At 36.4% G+C, this 22859-nt stretch overlaps 3 protein-coding genes across 3 annotated transcripts; 2 read left to right on the plus strand and 1 right to left on the minus strand.

The window, feature by feature from the left end:
• Positions 1 to 2744: 2744 nt before the first annotated feature.
• Positions 2745 to 4432, plus strand: LOC128215275 (prolyl 3-hydroxylase OGFOD1-like). Its single transcript, XM_052921980.1, has 4 exons — positions 2745 to 2934; positions 3309 to 3437; positions 3796 to 3848; positions 4286 to 4432. The coding sequence occupies exons 1-4, from the start codon at positions 2745 to 2747 to the stop codon at positions 4430 to 4432; spliced, it is 519 nt and encodes a 172-aa protein (XP_052777940.1).
• Positions 4412 to 7129, minus strand: LOC128214389 (uncharacterized). Its single transcript, XM_052920831.1, has 2 exons — positions 6993 to 7129; positions 4412 to 6707 (listed from the first exon to the last, which is right to left on the minus strand). The coding sequence occupies exon 2, from the start codon at positions 6184 to 6186 to the stop codon at positions 4942 to 4944; it is 1245 nt and encodes a 414-aa protein (XP_052776791.1). The 5' UTR covers positions 6187 to 6707; positions 6993 to 7129; the 3' UTR covers positions 4412 to 4941.
• Positions 7130 to 16235: 9106 nt separating this feature from the next.
• LOC128215276 (N66 matrix protein-like) lies at positions 16236 to 21311 on the plus strand. Its single transcript, XM_052921981.1, has 3 exons — positions 16236 to 16244; positions 17240 to 17317; positions 20799 to 21311. The coding sequence occupies exons 1-3, from the start codon at positions 16236 to 16238 to the stop codon at positions 21309 to 21311; spliced, it is 600 nt and encodes a 199-aa protein (XP_052777941.1).
• The last annotated feature ends 1548 nt before the right edge of the window (positions 21312 to 22859 follow it).

Raw genomic sequence — 22859 nt, forward strand, 5'->3', positions numbered from 1 at the left:
GATTGATCATCAACAACAACAACCTGGCCAATTTCCTTTTTTGTTTTTAAAAACATCTCCTCTGAAACTACTAAGCCAAATTCACTGAAACTTTAAAGGAAGTTTCATTGCATGACCCTCTACAAAAATACAACAAGGCATTGAGATTGACCAACAACAACAACAATAACAACAACAACAACAATAACAAAAGGGCCGACTTACTGTTTTGCTTTAAAAAATCTCTGAAACTACAAGGCCAAATTCAATGAAACTTTACAGGTAGCTTCATTGCATGACCCTTTACAATTGTAAAACAAGGATTCGTCATTAGTAAAGATATGTTTAAATTGCAACATTTTTATTAATGCTTTATCACAGTTGTGGCCCTTTGCTTATGTGAGCGTTTTAGGGCCATTATTGCCCTCTTGTTTTAAATCTAATTATTGCTTTTTTATTGCTATTGAAAGGAACTTTAGGATATATTCATCGGAAACTTCGTTATTACCTTAGTTCGTTATCGTACCCGTAACTTGTATGACTAAAATTGAACTCGGAACATTCTTTGTTATATCTGTAGTTTCGTTATGTTTAGAACATGACACTTCACTGCTCAAGGGGTGGGATTTATAACACAACATTTGCAATTTGTCTCATATCCCACACCATCAGGTTTGCTGTTTGCTTTTAATTGTCATTTTATTTAGTTGAAGTGTGTAACCTAGCTTCGGAATTGCACTTGAATGAAGTGTCAAAAATGATTCATTGTTAGGATATGTATACAATCTTTGGCATTTCTGGATGCTTCATTTTTACATATTCAAAAGTGTGTTTTAACGATAAATCACAACGCTTTTGACTTATACCACACGCTTGTTATTCAACGTTGTCCTTGACAACATGGTACGAAACAATTACTTCTCCCACTTTCCTCTTGACGAGCGCTTCTGCATATCATTGGTTCAGTAACGGTAAAATAAGTAGTAACTATTACATATACTCTGCTAAAGGTACGAAATTGTTCATCTTGAAAGTTATAGTTTATTTTTAAATCTTGATCAACTTACGCACACAATTGATGAGTTTGATTTACACTGATTTCCAGGGTGAATGCAGACAGTTAATGAATTCAATTCCACTGCGGAAAATCTAATAAAATTTATTTTGTCTAACATAAACACGTATGCATAAACTAATTGGAATGCTGAATAGTTTTCATTCATTTTCAGGTGGTTGAAGGTTTTAGAAAAGATAATACTCGCCTTTCAATCTGAGGCTGGTTTCATGCACTTCCAATATTGAGAGCTCCTGATCCATCAATAGAGCCTGTCAGGACCCTGTTGCCTTGTTAAGACATTGAGGCTAGTTATCCCCCGTTTCTGCCCAGTCCCAAACTCACCTCTTCTTTCTCTCCCAAAAAGGCGGATTCCATGGACCTCCAAAAGAGAGCTCTGCTCCATTTACATAAAGCCTCACTCCAACAAACACTCTTGCTCCCCTCCCCGCACATTTTGTTAAAAAAAGCTGGTTTAAATAGAACTCCAAAGTGTGGCCCATTGTTGCCTAAGGTTTGAGGTTAGTCAAAAATATTGAATTCCACTTTTTTATCTCTCCTGTAAACGTTACAGTGATGGTCCGTCTCTAAGTTTGTATAGATAAAACCACCTTGTAAAAACTTAGTATACAAGTATTTTCACTAACAGGATGAACCGTTCTAGCTTATCTGAGCCCAAGGGTCCAGGGGAGTATTCAGTGGAAATTTGAAAACAATAATGAGATAAAACTGCAGGACTTCTTGCCGGTAAGGCAATTATGGGTTATTTTATGTTAAACATGTACAATCAAAGCCAACATACATTAGAAATATATTAGAATCAAGATATTTCTTTTAATATTTAGCCTTGAGTAGAGTGCCAAAAGCTCATACATGTAGTAAAACTTCTTTGTTATATTCATTCCGGTGGGATATAGAGATTCATCGGTGAAATAAAAATGCTCTTTCCCTGTTGCAAACAGTACAATTTTCAATCTGATATGTATAACTGTTTTGAAAATAAACGCCGCTTTCACTTTCCACATAAAACATGAGTGGATACAAATTCAATGAATTCATTCTGGATGACTTAATATTCGCATGCAATTTAGTGCTTTTTCAAAAAAAAAACTACAATTAATTGTCCTTTTTAACTGTTTTTGCATATAATAAAATAAAATGTTTAAGTGTAAGAACACAATGTATTTGAACACCAAAAGTCAACACTTGAGGCTACCCAACTCATGAAATATGGCTTTGATTATTTTATTATTATCGGTAAAATTAATTGCGATTTTACATTGAAACAAACAATTATCCTCTATTTAAACTGCTGAATATGAGATATCAAAACCCACATCATGAATATGTTTGACTTGATTTAGAATGTTGTTTCAGAAGTAAAGGTATGATTTGTTATAAGAGGCGTTACAGTCTTCAAACATGAAATGGCAATCAGCAGGACCTGCTTGGTCCTGCTAACAAAAAGAAAGGTAATTAATAAATGGACGCACAAGTATATTTTGAATTTCTATTTTTTTTGAATACTTGCGTTATGATTTGGAATTTTCATGAATCCAGAACCCATATGCCTTAAAATTTTGCCACATTACAAATATGCTTCAAAGAGATGAAGACAAAAACATATTTACCCGCAATAAAAACTTAAGTTAAAAAAAGGAAATTAACAAATGTTGTCAACACATGCGTACGTCTGTTTCGTTCTGACGACATGTTTCCTCTCTTGTCAAACCTGACTGGTTTAAAACTGCACGACTTTGCAGCTGCCTCGTCTTCAGACTCCGAGGAACCGTCTGAGGATGGGGAAGGGGGAGAGGAAGCTGACAAGGCTTGGTCGTCAAAAAGTAGCGAGAAGAAGAACATGAAAGACAGTGAAACGGCGGCTCAAGCTAAAGAGACAGGTACATCACCATTCTGTTCCACTTGTAGGCCTTAATTTTTCATTAGAGCACAAATTACACTTAAGTTGAACGTTATCTTTAGGTCTGGCGTACTATTGCAATTGTTGATTTTACTCCGCCTGACAAGTTTCATTAAACATAATATTGTGGAAGTGTATTTCTGTATCTCAAACCAATTCTAATTTCAGTCTTTATTTATCTTGGTAACAATGTTTATACGCGTAATTTCTCCAACAATTACATTTGTTCCACCTCGTGGCACTTTTCTGAATTACCATATATTCACAAGGTCCATTCACATTTCAGTTGTATCATCAGACAGGAAAACCATAGTGAAGTAATTTTCCAATGAAAAAATGTTTGTCTGTAATAAGCTCCTTGCAAGTCAAGATGTCGGACCTGTGTACGTCACTGGGGTCACCGGTCCTACACACTAGTTCACGACACGGACACAGAAGGCGCAGAGTTTGCCCTTGACCTTGTCCTTTATGTCGGCTGTGCTGGTAAGTAACTAGGATGTACATATTACAACTATATCCCGGCAAAGGAAAGAAAATCTCGGTTCAGTAATAAACATGAAATCAAACCCGATCGTAAGTGTAAAACCGATGGTGAAATCTACTAGTCGCATGATAACCTATTGCACATATACACCATCTTCTAGGTTTCATTGATGCAAGTTTATTAAACTCTTCTGACCAGAAGTTGGTTGGGAAGGGTTTCAATTGAACATTGTCGTTATGAAACTGGAACTGTCAATTTTGCCTTTTGTGTATGAAAGTTTCCATTTTGTACTCGCGCTAGATTTAATTATTATCAAAATCCGTCAAGATATTTCAATCCAGTTCTTATTTACTTCAGACATGGAGTATGGTGGGTTCACATCATACATCGCTAAAGGGGAGGATGGGGAGGTATGGGTCTTTTACATCAACAGATATACAAATAATTCATAACTTTATATTGTTGTATAAAAACTAATTCGTCTAAAGCTAATTGTGACGACAGCTACTATATCAGCTGTTATGGAACATTCCTTGGTAGAAAGGAGAAGTAGTTTTCCCATTTCGAGAAACCAAGAGTATGTACCTGGTGGAGTTTGAACTCTCGACCCCTTTGGTAAGTTACAGACATTTATACAAGAGCTTGAATTGCAATGTATTTTTTATAAAATGAAATCTCCCTTTCATTCAGAATGAGAAAATGGCACCAAGGTATCAGATTTTGATACTAAGATTTCAGAAAAAGGGGAAAGATAACTTGTATATAGTTATTTTATTTTATATATATATATATATATATATATATATATATATATATATATATATATATATATATATATATATTACAGTTGCTAACGGTAACTCCAGATGAAAACTCGCTGGCCCTGGTATACAGAGACCAAGAGACATTGAAGTTTGTGAAGTACCTGAATACAGGGGTCAACAAAATGCCACACAGAGGGTTTTATGATCTATGTGCTGTTTATTATGAATAAAGGAATTACTACATGTATTGTATGTTTTATAATTTATATATGCGTTCAAACTACATGATACAGTATATGCCATATATAACAGTATATTTCAAAAGTTTCATCTCAGAATATCTACGATGTACAAGTAAGGTTATGAAAAAATGACAATAAGATACAAAAAGAATTCTGTTAAAACATGTTATTATACTATGAAACTCATATTTATCGAAATCGAAAATGACTTTCAATAATCGATCATGCACAAGGCTTCAATTATTTCATTATTTTCTCTTAAATAAACTTCATGATCTGATGGTGGATGGCGTTTTTCTGCAAAACACACTTGTTATCAATACTTAAACTCTGTTTGTAAATGAGGATGCTCTTCTATAATTCCTTGCTATTTTCCCTTTTACTTCTACGGCAGGTGGTTTGTAAACATGCACTATGATATTGGTTACATAAGCGTATAATACTATCTTTGGGCCTGTCTCTGAACATAAATACATATCACGGTTTCATTTTTTTGCTTAATTTGTGATCTTGTATGACATTAACTCGTCTCCATTCTCTGTCATCAGCAGGGTACGTCCATTCACAGCAGCTGCAAACGGATTTTTAATTCCATCTTCCTTCCTTAAAATAACTTTAATTTTCTTCCCCGTGTTTGAAATGAGGTGTATGTTATTACTTCTGTAACAACAAACAAGGATATTTCCATCCGGTGCTATCAGAAGACTTTGAGGCCCTTTCATTTCGCTGTCTGAATATGTCCACAATGGTTTAAAGTGGTGATCTAACGCTGTGACTGCATTCCCATTAAAGTCTGAAAGAAGTATGCCTTCAAATTGTTTGCTAAAAATAACATACTGAGGATTCAGGACAGATATGGCTTTAATGTCTTCATCCAACATGTGATGTAAAACATTCCCGGTCATGTCCATGATTTCTATTCCTGGAGGGCCAATATAGGAAACAACCAATTGTCTGTTCCGATAGTCAATGCCAATGCATCTGCCTTTTGTTGATATGCTACGGACGGTCGCAAGTCTATCCTGCTTATAAGACACAATATCTATCGTTTTATCACAGGTAACCGCGACCTCTTTGTTTGGCAATGCAGCAATACCCCACGCAGACTGGTTAACGTGTACATCAGAAATAATTCTTTGGTGTACAATATCTACGAGTTTTAATACTTCGTTATTTCCGTCAACTACCAACACTCTGCCATCCGAAATTTGTACGCATCCGGTTATTCTACATGTCTTTGAGTCTTTGGAAGAACGAATGTTGATGCAGTTAGATTTTACATAAGTGCATCCTTTCAAAGCTACGCCTTTTTTGGTTCGTACCACTTCTCCTAGGGGCTGCTTGCTGGATGTAAAATTATCAAGAATGGAATTTGGTTGAAATGCAATTCTCATTTGGCATTGTTTAACTACTTCTGCAATGTTGTCTTGAACCGATTTTGCATTTGTAATTTCTACTTGCATTTGTTTTGAAGCTTTGAAAATCTGATATGGGCTATGTTTATCAGAATCTAATTTATCAATCATATCTAATGAAAGCCTCTTCACGTCATGTATCTGTTTTGATGTTACTTGTATTGCTGATCTAGACTCGGTTTTCAACGATTCAAGTTCAGATGTCAACCTTTGTTCTTCTGCCTCAAAGTGTGAAATTGTTTCAGCTTTCAACCTTTGCAATTTTTTCATGGCCTTCAAAATGTCGTCTTTAGTAGCATGAACGCTTTTCGTCATGAGCTCACCCATGTCCGAACAGAGTCCATATTGTTTATTTCTTGTTTTAAATCTTTATATTCTTGTCCATTGAGAAAGTCATTTGAAACTTCCGCAATATGCCTCGGTTTACAGTTAAAATGGTATGGTATCATGCAGTCGCCGCATCCGAATTCATTGTGCAATACGCAGTAATATTTAATACGTTCTGTAGGATGGACCTTGCAAAATTCATAACAATCAGTGTCAGGTTCAGTGGCCATATCAATCGATGAAGGCATATTGTGCTCGTCAAGGATCTCATGGGCTTTTGTCATTTTGTTTCGTCTGTGAAATTTAATGCATGTTTTGCATAAGAATTGGTGACACTGTCGACAGAAACCGACTGCTTTGTGCATATCCCCTTCATCGTTACACGGTTGGCAAAACAATGTGAATACTTCACTAGGGTCTTTGCACCTACCGGGTACTTCAGCATCTGAACCTACCTCCATTTTCGATCGCTTTGGTGACAGTTACCATGGGTCAGCATGTAAACAGGATAACTTTGATTTCTGAAGCAGGAAGTAAATCAATATCATAAAATGGCAAGTTTGAAAAAAGTCACATAAAAAACAGACGTCGACAGCATACATGCTCAGTTCAATTTGGATTGTGGAAAGTTGTATAAAAACATTTTCATTTGAAGAAAAAAAAAAGATAAATAAAAAAGCTGGTATAGCCCAGACGTTTTCAAAAACCCCAACAGATGTTGGGTGTGGAAAACTGTTTTGATCATGATCAACGATTGTCTTGAAACTTTTGTACGAGTTTATAAAATATTGTGACCAACTCCTTACCTTGAGATGTTTTTCTTTAACATTTCTCTTCACATTAAAATTGGTGAAACACTCCGTGATCAACACAAAATTAATGGTTGTGCAGTAAAATGATCCGAGATATGTATACAGGTCAAATATCGTGTCAGCAAATCTAGTCGCCGAATACACGCTGGGTTCAATCGTAACAACTCGGCCATCTCCGGCAAGCTTCGAGATATACCATATCTTGATGCTAGCCGAGGAGTTCCGATTGACGCTGGGTTATCTCGATAAAGAAATAAATCGGACGCTATTTATAGAAGCTTAAAGCAGTACTGCATTGCACAGTATGATGATTTATCTGCGTTTATATGTCATTTTTCGATGAAACATTAATCATTTGCCATATATTTCTTTTAATGTTGCAAGTATTGCCATTAATGTATACTATGCTGCTAACTTTGAATAAAGACCATAGGAACACACACGATGATTTAAATTTCATTCTTTTAATTGTCTAAATCTAGTTTTAAACAGTATTTACTAAACAAATTCGCCTAAAATGTCGGTAAAGGCATACCAGTGATGTTAATGTGATTCTGAAAAACGTATCCAGAACATTAAACTGGAAAGTGTGGCTTATAAGCGTAATCAATATGTTGAAACGGACCCGTTTTGCACATTTTAATGTAGACTACCATGGTTTATATCATTTAAGGACAAATAAGGAGACTTTACTACTCAACCCGGCGTCGGCGGTTAAGGTTTTGGGGCAAGTTGGTATTTCCACTTACAACTCCAATACCCTTCATCTTATTAACTTTATACTTCACACACAGTTGTTCAGGATCATAATACAGTGAGGTGACATAACTCCATATATTATCCTAAATTCAAATTATGGCCCATGATTGACTTAGGAACTTAGGTTTTAGTGCACATTGTGTCATGTTACAGTTTCAGTTAGGAATTTTACTGATAACTGTATCCCCTTCATTCAATTGACTTAATACTTCACACAATCATTGACGACCATCTTACAATTAATTCTTACTTTTAAATTCAAATTATGGCCCCTGATTGACTTAGGAACTTAGCTAAAATTTAAGGGAACAATGTGTCCGGTTTAAGTTTAAAGGCAAGTTGGGATTTTCACTTATTACTTTTATATTGACTTAATACTTCACACATTTGTTAAAGGCCATGACTCAATTAGGTAACATAACTCCATAGTTAACCTAAATTACAATACTGGCACTTGATTGACTATTTATTTTAATTTATTTTTATTGCTTTTGAAAGGCACATTATTATATTTTTAACCAGGCTTTCCCAAAATAAAACCTGGTTTTTAAGAATGACGTACGTACGTCGTTGTTCGTGCGGGGTGGCTGGATGAAACATCAAACTCACCTATGATATCGAATAATTATAGTTAGGTTTGCTATTTTGTGGCTAAACTTGGTAAATAGAAAGAGTTTTAAGAGACCTTTCATAAGATTGTGTTTGTGGGCATGAGAGTCGTGGTCAAGGTCAATGTCACTGTTACTAAAATAGAGAAAAAAAAACATTGGAACACTGGTTTCGTTAAATTGCGCCGTTTCTTGTTTACTTTTTAATTTGAATTTTATTGCTTTTGACAGGCACATCATTTTTGCATTAATTCCTAATACAAAGAGGCGTTTAGTCGGGCGCGCTGTCTTACGACAGCTCTTGTTTATGGTGTAGTTTGCGTGAATGATCTAAGCAATGGAATGGTCTGAAATACAACGATTGATATGAGGATGTAGGTAATTAAAACAAGATCATCATCGACTGCCTTATAATAAGATTACGACATTTTTCTTAACAATTTTAGTACCTATTTCCTGAATTTTCACACAAATTCTTCTTAGAAAACCATTGTTGGTCCGTTAGGATATATTCATCGGAACCTTCGTTTTAACCTCAGTTCGTTATCATACCCGTAACGTGTATGGCTAAAATCGAACTAAGAACATAATTCCTTGTTATATCTGGAGTTTTGTTACGTTTAGAACATGACACTTCACTGCTCAATGGGCGGGATTTAGACCACCACATTTGCAATAAGTCTCACATCCAGCATTTTGTTGTTTATTGTCATTTCTATTTAATAGACGTATTTTTTTCTAGCTCATAAATTGCACTTGAATGAAGTGTCAAAAATGATTCATTATTAGGATATGTATACAATGTTTGGCATTTCTGGATGCTTCATTTTTACATGTTCGAGAGTGTGTTTTACCGATAAATCACAACACTTTTCAGTTATACCGCAAGCTAGTTATTCAACGTTGTCCTTGACAACATGGTACAAAACAATTACTCCACTCACTCGACGTGCGCTTCAGCGTACCATGGGAACAGTAACCGTATTATTAGCAATAACTATTACATCTAAGCTATTCTAGTTGTCGCCATGCTATTGGTACAAAATTGTTCTTCCTGCATTGAAAGGTACAGAAGAAATTATTTAAATCTTGATTGTTCAATTTACGCATATAATTGATGATATATTTTTTTCACTGATTTCCTTGGAGGATGCAGGCAGTTATTGAAATAAATTCCACTGCGGAAAATCTAATAATAAAATTAATTTTGTCTAACATAAATTAACGCGTATGCATTTACTATTTGGAATGGTGAATAGTTTTCATTAATATTCAGGTAGCTAAAGATATATGCAAAGATAATACCCGCCATTCCATCACAGACTGGTCGCATGGACCTCCAAAAGTGAGAGCCCCTGCTCCATCTATAGAGCCTGCCAAGACCATGTTTAAGAAGGTTGGTTATTCCCCGTTCCTGCCCAGTCACAAACGCCCTCGCCTCTCTCCTCTCTCCCAAAAAAGGTGGATTCCCTGGACCTCCAAAAGAGCACTCTGCTCATTTCATCAAACACTCTTTTGCTCCGCCCCTCGGCAAGCACTTAATTACAAAAGCTGTTTTAAATTAAAATTAAAAAAGTGACCCACTCTTTACTTAGACCCTGTCTAGATCCTGTTGACAAATGGTGTTATTGGGGTTAGTCGAAAGAATAGAATTCCACTTTTTTTTATCTCTCCTGGACACGTGACACTGATGTTCCGTCTCTTCAAATAGTGAAACTTCTTTTAGACTTTAATTTATACAATCTTGTGTAAACTTAGTATATAAGTATTTTCGCTCACAGTACAAGATGAAACGTTCTCGGTGTATCTGTGCCCAGTGGTCCAGGGGAGTATTCAGTAGAAGTTTGAAAACAATTTTATGAAGGGTAATTTTATGTTATACATGTGCATTCAAAGCCAACATACACTGGACATATTAGTCATACTGATATGTTTTAATATTATGCTTTAAGAGGAGTGCCAAATACTGATACCTGTAAAATGTCTTTATTATATGCTTTCCGGCGGTATATAAAGATTTATCTGTTAAATAAAAAAGCTCTTCACTGTTGCACAAAGTGAAACTTTAAATCTGATATTTGTAACTGTTTTGAAATTTAAGCCAGCTTTCACTTTCAAGATTAAACGTCAGCGGACGCATTTTCGATGGAGTCATTTCAGAAATGGATTAATGTTCGCATGCATGTAATGCATAATGTAAAATAATGATTGTCCTTTTATAATTTTTTGTAGGCATATAATAAAATAAAATGTTTTAGTGTAACATCACAATATATTTTAACACCAAAAGTAAACATTTCAATTGGCTACCCCAATCTTCAAATAAAGCTTTGAGTGCTCACTCGGTGAAATTTATTGCGATTATACACTGAACCAAACAATTATCTTCTATATAAGTTGGTTCATATGTACTATCAAAGCCCACATCATAACTATTAAATCTCATGTTTCATGAAGCTCAACAACATTTTCTTGTAATTTTAAACTTTCTTATAAGTGCATTTGCATTAAGTATTGTAATTCATTTTCATATTGATAGGCTTTTGTGTTTTAGGAAATTTTTATTTTAATAAAATAGAAAGAAATGTTTGATTGAATGATTCTAGAATGTTGTCTCACACGGAAAAGTATGATTTGTTATTATGTGTAACAGTCCTCAAACATGAAATAACAATCAGTAGGTCCTGCTTTCAAAAGGACAAATAAGTACATGCAATAAACTAGCATACATTGAATAGTGAAAAGAAAACTTTTCTTGTCCCTTGTTTATTTATGTGCCGCTAAAATTGGTATGGTTCAAATTTCTTAGATACACAGGTATTGTTTGCATTTCTATTATTTTAGTATTCTTACATAATAAATAAGAATTTTCATGAATCCAGAATCCATATGACTTAAAATGTTGCCGCTTTTTCGTCACACATGGTGAACAAAATCATGGTTGTTAATACATGTGTTTTAGAAGTTCCATTATTTCAACATTCATTCTGAAAATATGTCCATAGGGACTCATAACAATTAAGCATCACATAGATTACGAGTAAAACCTTTTTACCCACAATACACACCCAAGTCGATATTAAACAATAAAAGTAATGTGATGGTTAACACACAGAGAATATATTGCAGGTGTTATAAGGAAACTGATGAAGCCAGCTTACCGGATGCTGTCAACACTTGCGTATGTTCTGACCCCAAGTTTGTTCTATTGTCAAACCTGACTGGTTTAAAACTGCACGAGCTTGCAGCTGCCTCATCGTCAGACTTCGTAGGGCCATCGGAGGATTGGGAAGGAGGAGAGGAAGCTGACAAGGCGGACAGGCGCCTAGCTAGGGCCAATGTGGATTATGCAGATAGAAGCCTTGAGGTAGGTGTGGGAGATGGTATTTCAAATTCGGGTTTTTTGGGGTGACAAAATCTTCGACCTGTCAAAATATCATTACGCAGCTGAGTATTGGTGTACATAGCTACGAGCCTGGTGTGGTCGGCAAAAGATTGCGAGACAAAGAAGTAAATGAAAGAAAGTTAATCGGATTCTCAAGCCAAAGAGACAGGTACATCAACATGTTCTTCTTCTTGTAGGCTTTATGTTTACATAAGGACATAAATTACACTTACGAAAAACGCTATAGATCTGTAGGTCTGATCTACTAATGCAATTGTTGATCTTTACTCCGCCTGACAAGTTTTAAGAAAAATAATATTGTAAAAGTTTTTTTTCTGTTTTTTAAACCAATTGTAATTCCAGTCTTCATTAATCTTGATAACAATGATTAAATCAGTAAAATATGTTCCGCCTCATGGCACTGTCATAAATTCATATTGTTCATTCATATTTTAGATGTATCCTCAGACAGGAAAACATACAGTGGAATACATTTTTAATGAAAAGAAGATGAAAAGTTTTTCTGCTATAAGCTCCTTGCAAGTCTAGATGTCGGACCTGTGTACGTCACTGGGGTCATCAGTCCTACACGCTAGTTCACGACACGGACACAGAAGGCGCAGAGTTTGCCTTTGACCTTGTTCTTTATGTCGGCTGTGCTGGTAAGTTACTGAGACGTACAGATAACAACTATATCCCAGCAAAGAAAAGAAAATTTCAATTCAATAATTGACATGGCATAAAACCCGATCATAAGTGTTTAACCAATGCGAATATTTACAAGTCACGTGATTACCCAGGGCAAGCAATTGCACATACACACCATCTTCATGGTTATGAATGGAGGTTTAATATCATACAATGTTAAAGGGTAGGATGAGGAGGTATATGTCTTTTACAGTCTCAGTTATATCAGTTTATAAATACTAATTTGTTTAAGCTTGATTTTAAAAATATCAGCTTTAAATTACGCAACATTCCTGGGTTGAAACTTGTACGCAGTGGTTCAAATTTTGAGAGGCCAAGAGTATGTGCCTTGTGGAATTTAAACTCTCGACCTCGTTGGACAAGCATTTATACAAAAGCTTAATTTCAATGTTGATTTGTTTATTCATAAATTCAAATCTCCCTTTCATTCAGAATAAGAAAATGGCCCCAAAATATCAGATTTTGATACTGAGATTTCAGAAACATAACAGCAATTAAAGTATCTAATATAAAGTTATTTTATTATATATATTATACAGTTGCTGACGGTCACTCTAGCGGAAAATTCGCTGGCCCTGGTGTACAGAAACCAAGATACATTGAAGTTTGTGAAGTACCTAAATACAGGGGTCAACAAAATGGCGACCAGGTGTTATTATGTTATGTGCTGTTTATAATGAAAGAAGGAATAACTACATGTTTGTATGGATTGCGTTGATATATGCGTTAAAACTATATCATACAGTTACTTGTCATATAAATCAGTGTATTTCATCTCCAACATTGTACATGTAAGATTATAACAAAATAATTGACCTTTATAGGATACAAAAATTGTTCTGTTAAAACATGTAATTATGCTATGAACATCATATGAATCGATAATGAGGTTCAATAATCGATCTTTCACTTGTTTTAAATTCACGTTTGATTTGGAAATAACCAATTTCTTCGTGATCAGATGGTAATTGATGTTAATGCTTTTCTGAAAAATACACTCGTTATCAATGATTTAATTATTCTGAAATGAGGATGTTCTTTCCATCAATTTCTGTTAGGTTTTCCTACAACGGCAAGTGGTTTAACACACGCAAAATGCTATTGGTAACAAAAGCATACCATGCTATCTTTGGGAATGTCTTTGAATTTTATATATTATTGAAGTATATAGACGGTTTTATGTCTTAATGTGTGGTATTGTATAACTGTAACTCGTCTCCATCCCCTGCCACCAGCAGGGTATTTCCATTTACAGCAGCTATAAACGGCTTGTTAACTCCATCCTCCTTCCGTAGAATAACTTTAATTTTCTAGCCTGTGTTGGAAATCAGATGAATGTTATTGCTGCGGTAACAACAAACAAGGATATTTCCATCTGGTCCTATCAGAATACTTTCAGGCCCTTTCAATTCGCTATCTGAAAATGTCCACAGTAGTTTAAAGTAGATATCTAAAGCTAAGCAGTATTTCCACTAACGTCTGAAAGAATTATGCCTTCAAATCGTTTGCTAAAAATAACATACTGAGGGCTTTGGACAGAAATGGCTTTAATGTCTTCATCCAACATGTGACGTAAAATAATTCCGGTCATGTCCATGATTGCTATTCCTCGTGGGTCAACATAGGAAACAAGTAATTGGCTGTTCCGATAGTCAATGCCCATGCATCTGCCTTTTGAGATATGCTACGGACGGTCGCAAGTCTATCCTGCTTATAAGACACAATATCTATCGTGTTATTACTGGTAACCGCGACCTCTTTGTTTGGCAATGCAGCCAATACCCCACGCAGAATGATTAACGTGTACGTCAGAAATTATTCTTTGTTGTAAAATATCTACGAGTTTCATTGATTTGTTATTTCCGCCAATTACCAACTCTTTTCTATTCGAAATGTGTACGCATCCGGTTATTAGACATATCTTTGAGTCTTTGGAAGTACGAATGTTAATGCAGTTAGATTTTTCAAAATCGTATTCTCCCAATGAAAGGGGTATTTTGGTTTGCACCACTTCTCGTAGGGGCTGCTTGCTAAATATAAAATCATCAAAAATGGAATTTGGATGAAATGCAATTCTCTTTTGACATTGTTTCATTACAAGGGCAACGTTTTCTAGAGTCGTTTTTGCTGTCAAAACGTGTTCTTTTATTTGTGTTGAGTCTTTGAATATCTGATATCGACTATGTTTCTTGGAATCTAATTTGTCCAACATATTTATTGATAGTTTTTGTAAGTCATGTATCCGATTTGTTTTTCCTTGTATTGCTGACAAAGACTCTGATTTCAACGATTCAAGGTCAGATTTCCACCTTTGTTCTTCTGCATCAAGGTTTGAAACTATTTCAGCTTTAAACTTTTCAAGCTCCTTCAGGGTCTCCATAATGTCGTCTTCATTAAGTGGAACACTTTCATTTATTTGCTCAACCATTTTAAAACAGTCAGCGTCTATATTATTTATTTCTTGTTTTAAGTCTTTATAGTCCTGTCCGTTGAGAAAGTCATTTGAAACTTCATATATAAACTAAGGTTGCCAGCTCATGTGGTTTGCTATCATGCAATCACCGCATCCGTATTCATTATGCACTGCGCAGTAATACTTTATACGGTCTGTTGGATTGTCTTTGCAGAATTCATAACAATCATTGTTTAGTTCAGCGGCCAGTTTGAGCGATGAACGCATATTGTGCTCGTCAAAGATCTCATATACTTTGGTCATTTTGCTTCTCCTGAGAAATTTAATGCATGCTTTGCATAAGAATTGGTGACACTGGCGACAGAAGCCTTCCGCTGTTTGTTTATCCGCTTCATCGTTGCAGGGTTGGCAAAATAATGTCAATAATTCATCTGGGTCTTTGTACCTTCCGGGTACTTCGTCATCTGGGTGAAGTCGACCTGCTAACTCCATTTTCGATAGCTTTGGCCACAGCACTCATGGAATGTTGATGGAATAGTCAGTGCTGAAACTTTGGAGGCCTAAAACAGGAAGCAAATTAATAATCATAAAAATGACCGGTTTGAAAATATACACTAAACTACATGTTGGCGGTATGGTATCTGAATTTAATTTGATTTAAAAAAATAAACTAAAACAGCCTCAACGCATTTTTAAAAATAAACAATAATTCAATGAAAACTACAGTAAAAAATAAACATTGTTTCAGGGCACAAGGCAAGGGCCAAACGACATTGGGTGTGAAAAACTGGCATTATTATGATTGTTTTTGAACTTTTGTATGAGTTGATGAAATGTGACGATTGAATTCCGTACCTTTGGATGTTAATATTAACATAACACCTCCTATCGAAATCATTAACACATTTAAAATATCCAAATTTGTAAGCAATGATCATTATCCGTGGTTGTGCAGTAAAATCACACTATTGATTTATACATGTTCAATAAGTGTCAACATACTAAAGCCACGCTCGCCTATGAAGATTAAGAAATACCTCTGACGTTATAGATAGATAGTGGCTCAATAAATACATCTCTATTACATAGTATGAGGATTATTCTATTTTATAAGGCATTGATTTAAAATGTTCGATAAAACATTAATCCCCTGTCAGGAGATACATTTAAATTGTGAAGCAATACAAACCATAAACGTATATATGCTGCGTTTTCATTTAAAAACAAGAGTACCCACACTGGTTTGAAATTCATTTTTGACGCGATTGCCAAAGTTTCAACACAACGAAAGCAATTTTCAAAATGTCCTGCTCAATTTAACATCACGAAAAATCGACAGTGGGTTGAGCAGTTACTAATAGAGAATGTTGACGGTAACGTATTGAGAATTATACATAATACTAATTATTTTCGTATGCAAAAAAAAAATGTTTATTGCGTGAAAATAAATTACTGTGGTACTTTCTATATGTTATCGTGAGTTAACTTCCTAGATACGCAAAAACAATGACGTAACTAACTTTGCCTGGAACTCTCGGAAGAAGTTATGTCGTAACTTCCGCTTCCTTCTTACGGAATCATTTAACGAGACGTGGCCTACTGAACTTTCTGACAGGCTAGGGAATCAAAAAATTTGAAATCCGCTAACGAAAATAACGAAATTATTACACAAAATATAAACAAAGAAGTTGAGGCAGGTCGCGTGGCAGGCTAAAAAACCTTTTCAAAATCTGATAGTATCACCCATAGGTTTGGTACCCAAAAAGGAGCCAAATCAATTCAGAATCATCCATCATTTGTCCTTCCCGACCAGTTCGTCCGTCAATGACCATAAAGATCCCAAAAACGCATCGGTTCAGTACACTAATTTTGATGAAGGCATTCGTATGATTCAGGAATTGGGCAGTAATTATAAACTATTTTAACTTGACATACAGAACGCATTCAAATGAATACCAATCAGGCCAGATGATTTTGAATTACTGGGATTTAAGTTAGCAGATAAATACTACTTTGACAAAACCTTGCCGTTTGGCGCATCTATAAGTTGTGCCACGTTTGAACGTTTCGCAACGTTCTTCGAACATTACGTTACAACAAGGTCCCCATCTGGGATATTGATTCATTATCTAGACGACTATCTAGGGGGAGATACAGATTTTGCGACAGCAAATGCACTTTTGCTATTGGTAAAAAAGAAGAGAAAACCGAAGGCCCGACAGAGAAATAAGTAATACCCTTACATTTTGGCGGATAAATTTCTAGTAATAACAATTTATTGTGGCGGAAAACTTCTGGCGGCGGGCGACCAACAAAACTCAGTGCCAAATAAATCATTAAGATTAAATTATATGTATACATAATTCAGGGTCTGCGGCAGAGGGACCTCCAAAAAGGGTTCGATAAGCACGCTCGTGGAGATGGGATCGAACACCAATCTGTTCAAGTTTGTGTTATTACGCCATGCGGGAAATTGTCTTGACTGTGTTCATACGTAATATCTGCTAGGCTTACCTGCAGCTGCCCGTGCTGTGGTTCACGAGCCAGTCATGTGTTAAGTCGGTCTATATGTATGATGACAGGTGCACATCATGTGGTTAACGAGCCAGTCATGTGTTTAGCCGGTCTATATGTGTGATGACAGGTGCACATGCTGTGGTTCATGAGCCAGTTCATGTTTACCCAGACTTGCAAGTGGCGGCAAGTGTGTCAGCCCATTCAAAACATGTGTCAAGAAGGGAAACGTTATTTCAATGTGTATGTCGTGTTCAGTACCGCATGAAAATACTTTTACGTCGAGCACTTCTTTAACGTCGTACAGAACTTAAAGCGTTCGCTTGCCGTAGGGTATTTCCGTCACTGCCGATGCGACCATACATTTTAACAGTAATACTTATATCGTGCTAAGAAGCAACTTTTATCGAACATTTATTCAGTTTCATGACCAATAAATGGAAATGTAACTCCCTTGGAATGCTTGCAAATAATATCACCACTTGTCTTGGCACTGATGATTGTCAAAGGGTACTTAAACTGTATCTTATGTATGTACATCTGATCATCTACAAATGGCGCTTGATTCAATGCATGCTATTTGGAACAGGTGGTAAAAGTGAATACTTCTAAAACATGTTTCGTTCATGTTTATAAGCCATATTGTCCTTCTCAATGTTTTTGATACGTAGTTCTGAACCACATCAACATCACTCTCTGATCTGCATTTACCGACTTTTCAGGCGATTTGTTTAAAAAGTACGTATTGTAGGGTGTTGGAAGAAATTGGCAGTTAATAATAAGCAGGACGTAGTTTAACAGTAAGTTTAATAAAACAATAGATATAATGACAAGTATGATATTAAGCACTGGAAATAGTTATGGATTAACTCCTTTTCCTCGCCTCGATTTGGAAATTACTGAAAATAATCACCTTCCACACAAGTTCATACAAAACATTCTACTTTTTTTGATCGTCCGCTTCTTCACATAAACCGCATCTGAACCTACAGTTGACCTGTGATCTCCATTTTCGAAAGCTTTGGTCACAGTAATGTTAGAGGTATAGTCAGTCCTGTTATAAATAAACAGTTAACTAAGTTTTAATTGATTGCAAGTGAATTGTATTAATGCATAAATTACTAAGATTCCCACCATTAAAACCATTAAAAGTTCAACTGCTGAATTGAAATTACTACGCGATATACTTGCAGCGTTAGTTAGAAATAAAGATTTCTGATATCGTAAATCAATACATCCGAGGTTGTTTTCGATGTAAAATATCCGATGAGTGTTCCGAATGACATTTAGAACTAAACCTTGTCGCGCTTGTCTATTCTATACGCCGATCGAAGCCATGCTCAGCTATTTTGATAAAGAAATACATTGCACGCTATGTTTGAGGATATAATTATACATAATGTCTCAACTCACCTTCAGCAAGACATAAGGAAACACACTCTACATATGAGTCTCGTTATTTTGCGCAATAACAGATAAATGGGGATGACAACAAGACCATAGCACATTCTTGCACACAAAGTGATATATAGACACATCCGAACGTCAATATTTTCGGCCAACAATTATAGATAATAATCACCCCCAAACTGAGCATGTCATTTATATCATTTTGGTTATATATCTTACGCCAATGAGCATTTAATTGCATCTTCAATTCAATCCATTTTAAACGCCAGTTAACGGGTTAATTTTCGGGTAATAAAACTGTACAAATCCGATTACACAGATTCTACTTTTAACCGATAGTATCTAGATCCCAGGCCGAGGCCACAATGTTATTCTGTCATTCTCTGGTTTGTAACGCTTCGGTTTTAAAATCTGCCGGTGTATTCTAGAACAGTTGGCAATGTTGTAAGCTTGTTTCAGCAAGTAAGCATTTCAGATTGTTTTAAAAAATCTATTATCCCCTCTCTCTGACACTCATTGAAAAATATTTGACAATGCGAAAGGTCTCTGCCCCATTGGTTTAATGGTTTAATGGTATTTTATTGTAAATAATAAACACACGTGGTATACATATATTCGACAAACAATATTATTGTACAATTGGGTTGGGCCACAAGTTATGACAACATTAGAAAATGGCCCTCCCCGAAAAATGCCCCATTCACAAAGAGTTGAAAAAATAACGAAAGGAAAATTTGGAAACAATTTTGTATTGGTGAGATATCAATAGTAAAAGCGTAATATGTTAATAAAAAAAATTGAATACACACGTACTGTAGAAGGAAATCACTCTCTCATCATATGTTTATAGCCTTTCCATCTTGTAAAGAATGTGTATTTTTTGTTATTTTCACTTCAAATTCAAATTCAAACCATTAAATTTCCCAACATTTCATCAGTCCATTTGTTAGTATTAAATGTATTTTTTGAGATTATACAATTGTGTTGGTTACAATTACCTTATGAGACGATAGTTGATCACTGTAAATCTTTTAGGACCATCCAGACAATTATTGCAGCTATCAAATACACGATTACAACTTTGATTTCAGTTATTCATATTTTCATAAAGGCATTATTTAGTAAGTAGTCAAAATAATCACTTAAAATCTAGATTTATTATATATTTGTATGTATTGATTCTCAAAACGAGTGTCACTTTAATGAAATAAATGTACTTACTAATACCATGGACCTATAAACCTGCTTTATAGGTCCGTGCTAATACGCAGTAAACATGGTCGTATTATCAGCAAAATATTGCAGCACAGCAACATAATAAAAGATAAATATTATCTTAATCTGCAAAAATGCATTGCTAAAAACGGAATTCCATAATGTGGAATACGGCCGGGATATGATAATATGTTTCACTTTGAGGACTAGGATTCAAAGTCGTGATTGTGTGGTCATACATTGTCTCACAGATCGAATGATGCTGACACTATCAGCAAGTTAGACGCGTCAGCAATAGTTGCCAGCGTTTACTATTTAAGGTTGCTTTGCTGTTGGCTCAAACAGTGAGTCATTACCCATCGTTTATCCTAGCAACGATGAAGTCCCTTTAATGGGACCAAGCTCAACTTAGTGGAAGCGGTAACAAAGGCATCGGGAGCGGTAAAAAAGGCGACGGGGAACGGTAAAAAAGGCGACGGGACGGTAAAAAAGAAAACGGAAGCGGTAAAAAAGGCGACGGGAGCGGTTAAAAAAGGCGACGGGGCGGTAAAAATAGGACAGAAGCGGTTACAAAGGCGACGGGGGCGGTAACAAAGGCGTCGGGGCGGTAACAAAGGCGACGGGAGCGGTAACAAAGGCGACGGGAGCGGTAATAGGCCACGGGGCGGTAACAAAGGCGACGGGAGCGGTAACAAAGGCGTCAGAAACTGAAACAACGGCGACTGGACGGTTAACGACTACGACTGACGCGATGGGAGGCATAACAACGGCTACTGGGGGGTTACAAGTACGACTCGAGCTGTAACACCGGCAACGGGAAAGGTATCAACAGCGATTGGAGGGCTAAGAACTACATCTGGAGCGGTAACAACGGCGATGGGAGGGGTAACAAAGGCGAATGGAGGGCTAAGAACTACGAATGGAGCGGTAACACCGGCGATGGGAGGGGTAACAACGGCGAATGGAGGGCTAAGAACTACGACTGGAGCGGTAACAACGGCGATGGGAGGGGTAACAACGGCGAATGGAGGGCTAAAAACTACGCATGGAGCGGTAACACCGGCGATGGGAGGGGTAACAACGGCGTATTGAGGGCTAAGAACTACGACTGGAGCGGTAATACCGGCGATGGTAGGGGTAACAACGGCGAATGGAGGGCTAAATACTACGACTGGAGCGGTAACACCGGCGATGGGAGGGGTAACAACGGCGAATGGAGGGCTAAGAACTACGACTGGAGCGGTAATACCGGCGATGGGAGGGGTAACAACGGCGTATGGAGGGCTAAGAACTACGAATGAAGCGGTAACACCGGCGATGGGAGGGGTAACAACGGCGTATGGAGGCTAAGAACTACGACTCGAGCGGTAACACCGGCGATGGGAGGGGTAATAACGGCGTATGGAGGCTAAGAACTACGACTCGAGCGGTAACACCGGCGATGGGAGGAGTAGGTAACAACGGCGAATGGAGGGCTAAATACTACGACTGGAGCGGTAATACCGACGATGGGAGGGTAACAACGGCGATGCGAGGGTAACAACTACGACTGAAGCGGTAGGAAGGTACATAAGCGACGTGTAGACTTATAATGGCGGCGGTAGGGTGAACAACAGCGACGGGAGGGGTCATACCTTGGGGTTAACAAAAGGGTCGGGAGGGCTAACAACAGCGACGTCAAGATATATAATGGCGATTCGAGGTGTTACAACGTCGACGAGAGAGTCAACAACCTCAACAGGAAAGCGTACAACTTTTAGATGGACAATATTGCCAACATAGTTTGACCATCATACCCAATACTTTGCATTTCTTTAATGCTTTTCGATGATAGTTTTTTTTCTGAAATATGGAGTTTCATCAGTGAAATAACAACAATGAAAATATAAATTTATCAGTGCAGACTAAAGAGAGAAAATATCAACTATAAGAATAACATAAACGTCAACTGTTGTTACTTCTCTTTGATTAAAACTCAGTTCCCGCCTTTTGAACCAGAAAATGATGTCAAAATTGATAATTTGATATTTGCAAAAGATTGCATAAGTTTACATGAAAGGTTAAATGTAAATGAACACAACTTGCAAATGTTTTTAAGCTGAGTGTTCGGGCATTTGCTTTCTTAAAAATCATAAGTGGAAAACAAATGCTCGAACATAAATTCGAGGTTATATCATTTATTTGATATCTTTCTTAACTGTATTCCCAACACATTTACACAAATAAACTGATAAACCAGACTACTCAACCACAAAATGTCGAATGACGCTTGGAATGTAAACAGCGAAGCTTGGTTTTCATTCCATCTTGTAATCAATCCGTCTACAATCGAATCGGGCATATATCTATGACAGTGAGTGATTTAATATGCATGTTTCATCATGAAACACGATCTTCAACTTGCGAAATTGTTTTTGATCCGATGATAATCAACATTCGTTTTGCTTTCAAATAGTGACCAGTGTAAGTAGGTTAATGAAGAAATGCACTTTTTAATAAGAAAATAGTCGATGCCTTAACAGATATTATAAGGAATGTAAATGTTTATTAAATGCTTGCTCTGAAACACATGAAAATATCTAACATCAACAAAGTTTTGGAGAACTTTTTCTACACAAGCTCGGCTAGGAACGACAGCCTACGTCAATGGGCATTTTAAACCGTGCGAGAGGGATTGCAGGGTAGCGAGAGGGTATCCAAAAAGAGTGATATAGAAAATTGAACTAAGATACCAATCATTCTCCAAAACTAAGCATAAATGGTTCAGAAAAATTGTTCATTTCAGTGTTTAATGTATTTAATTTCATTCGTGATTATAGAACTTCATTTCTAGAAGTGACTACAATATG

This window comes from Mya arenaria, chromosome 13 (genome assembly GCF_026914265.1).
Source record: "Mya arenaria isolate MELC-2E11 chromosome 13, ASM2691426v1".
NCBI classification, from domain to species: Eukaryota; Metazoa; Mollusca; class Bivalvia; order Myida; family Myidae; genus Mya; species Mya arenaria.

Excerpts from the sequence above, each read along its gene's own strand:
- LOC128215275 (XM_052921980.1), top strand. The coding sequence starts at position 2,745 with ATGTTTCCTCTCTTGTCAAACCTGACTGGTTTAAAACTGCACGACTTT. Across the intron at positions 2,935-3,308 it reads GGCTCAAGCTAAAGAGACAG|CTCCTTGCAAGTCAAGATGT; the intron begins GTACATCACCAT and ends GTCTGTAATAAG. Across the intron at positions 3,849-4,285 it reads CTAAAGGGGAGGATGGGGAG|TTGCTAACGGTAACTCCAGA; the intron begins GTATGGGTCTTT and ends TATATATTACAG.
- LOC128215276 (XM_052921981.1), top strand. Across the intron at positions 17,318-20,798 it reads TCGAACACCAATCTGTTCAA|TACGACTCGAGCTGTAACAC; the intron begins GTTTGTGTTATT and ends GGGGGTTACAAG.
- LOC128214389 (XM_052920831.1), bottom strand. The coding sequence starts at position 6,186 with ATGGGTGAGCTCATGACGAAAAGCGTTCATGCTACTAAAGACGACATT.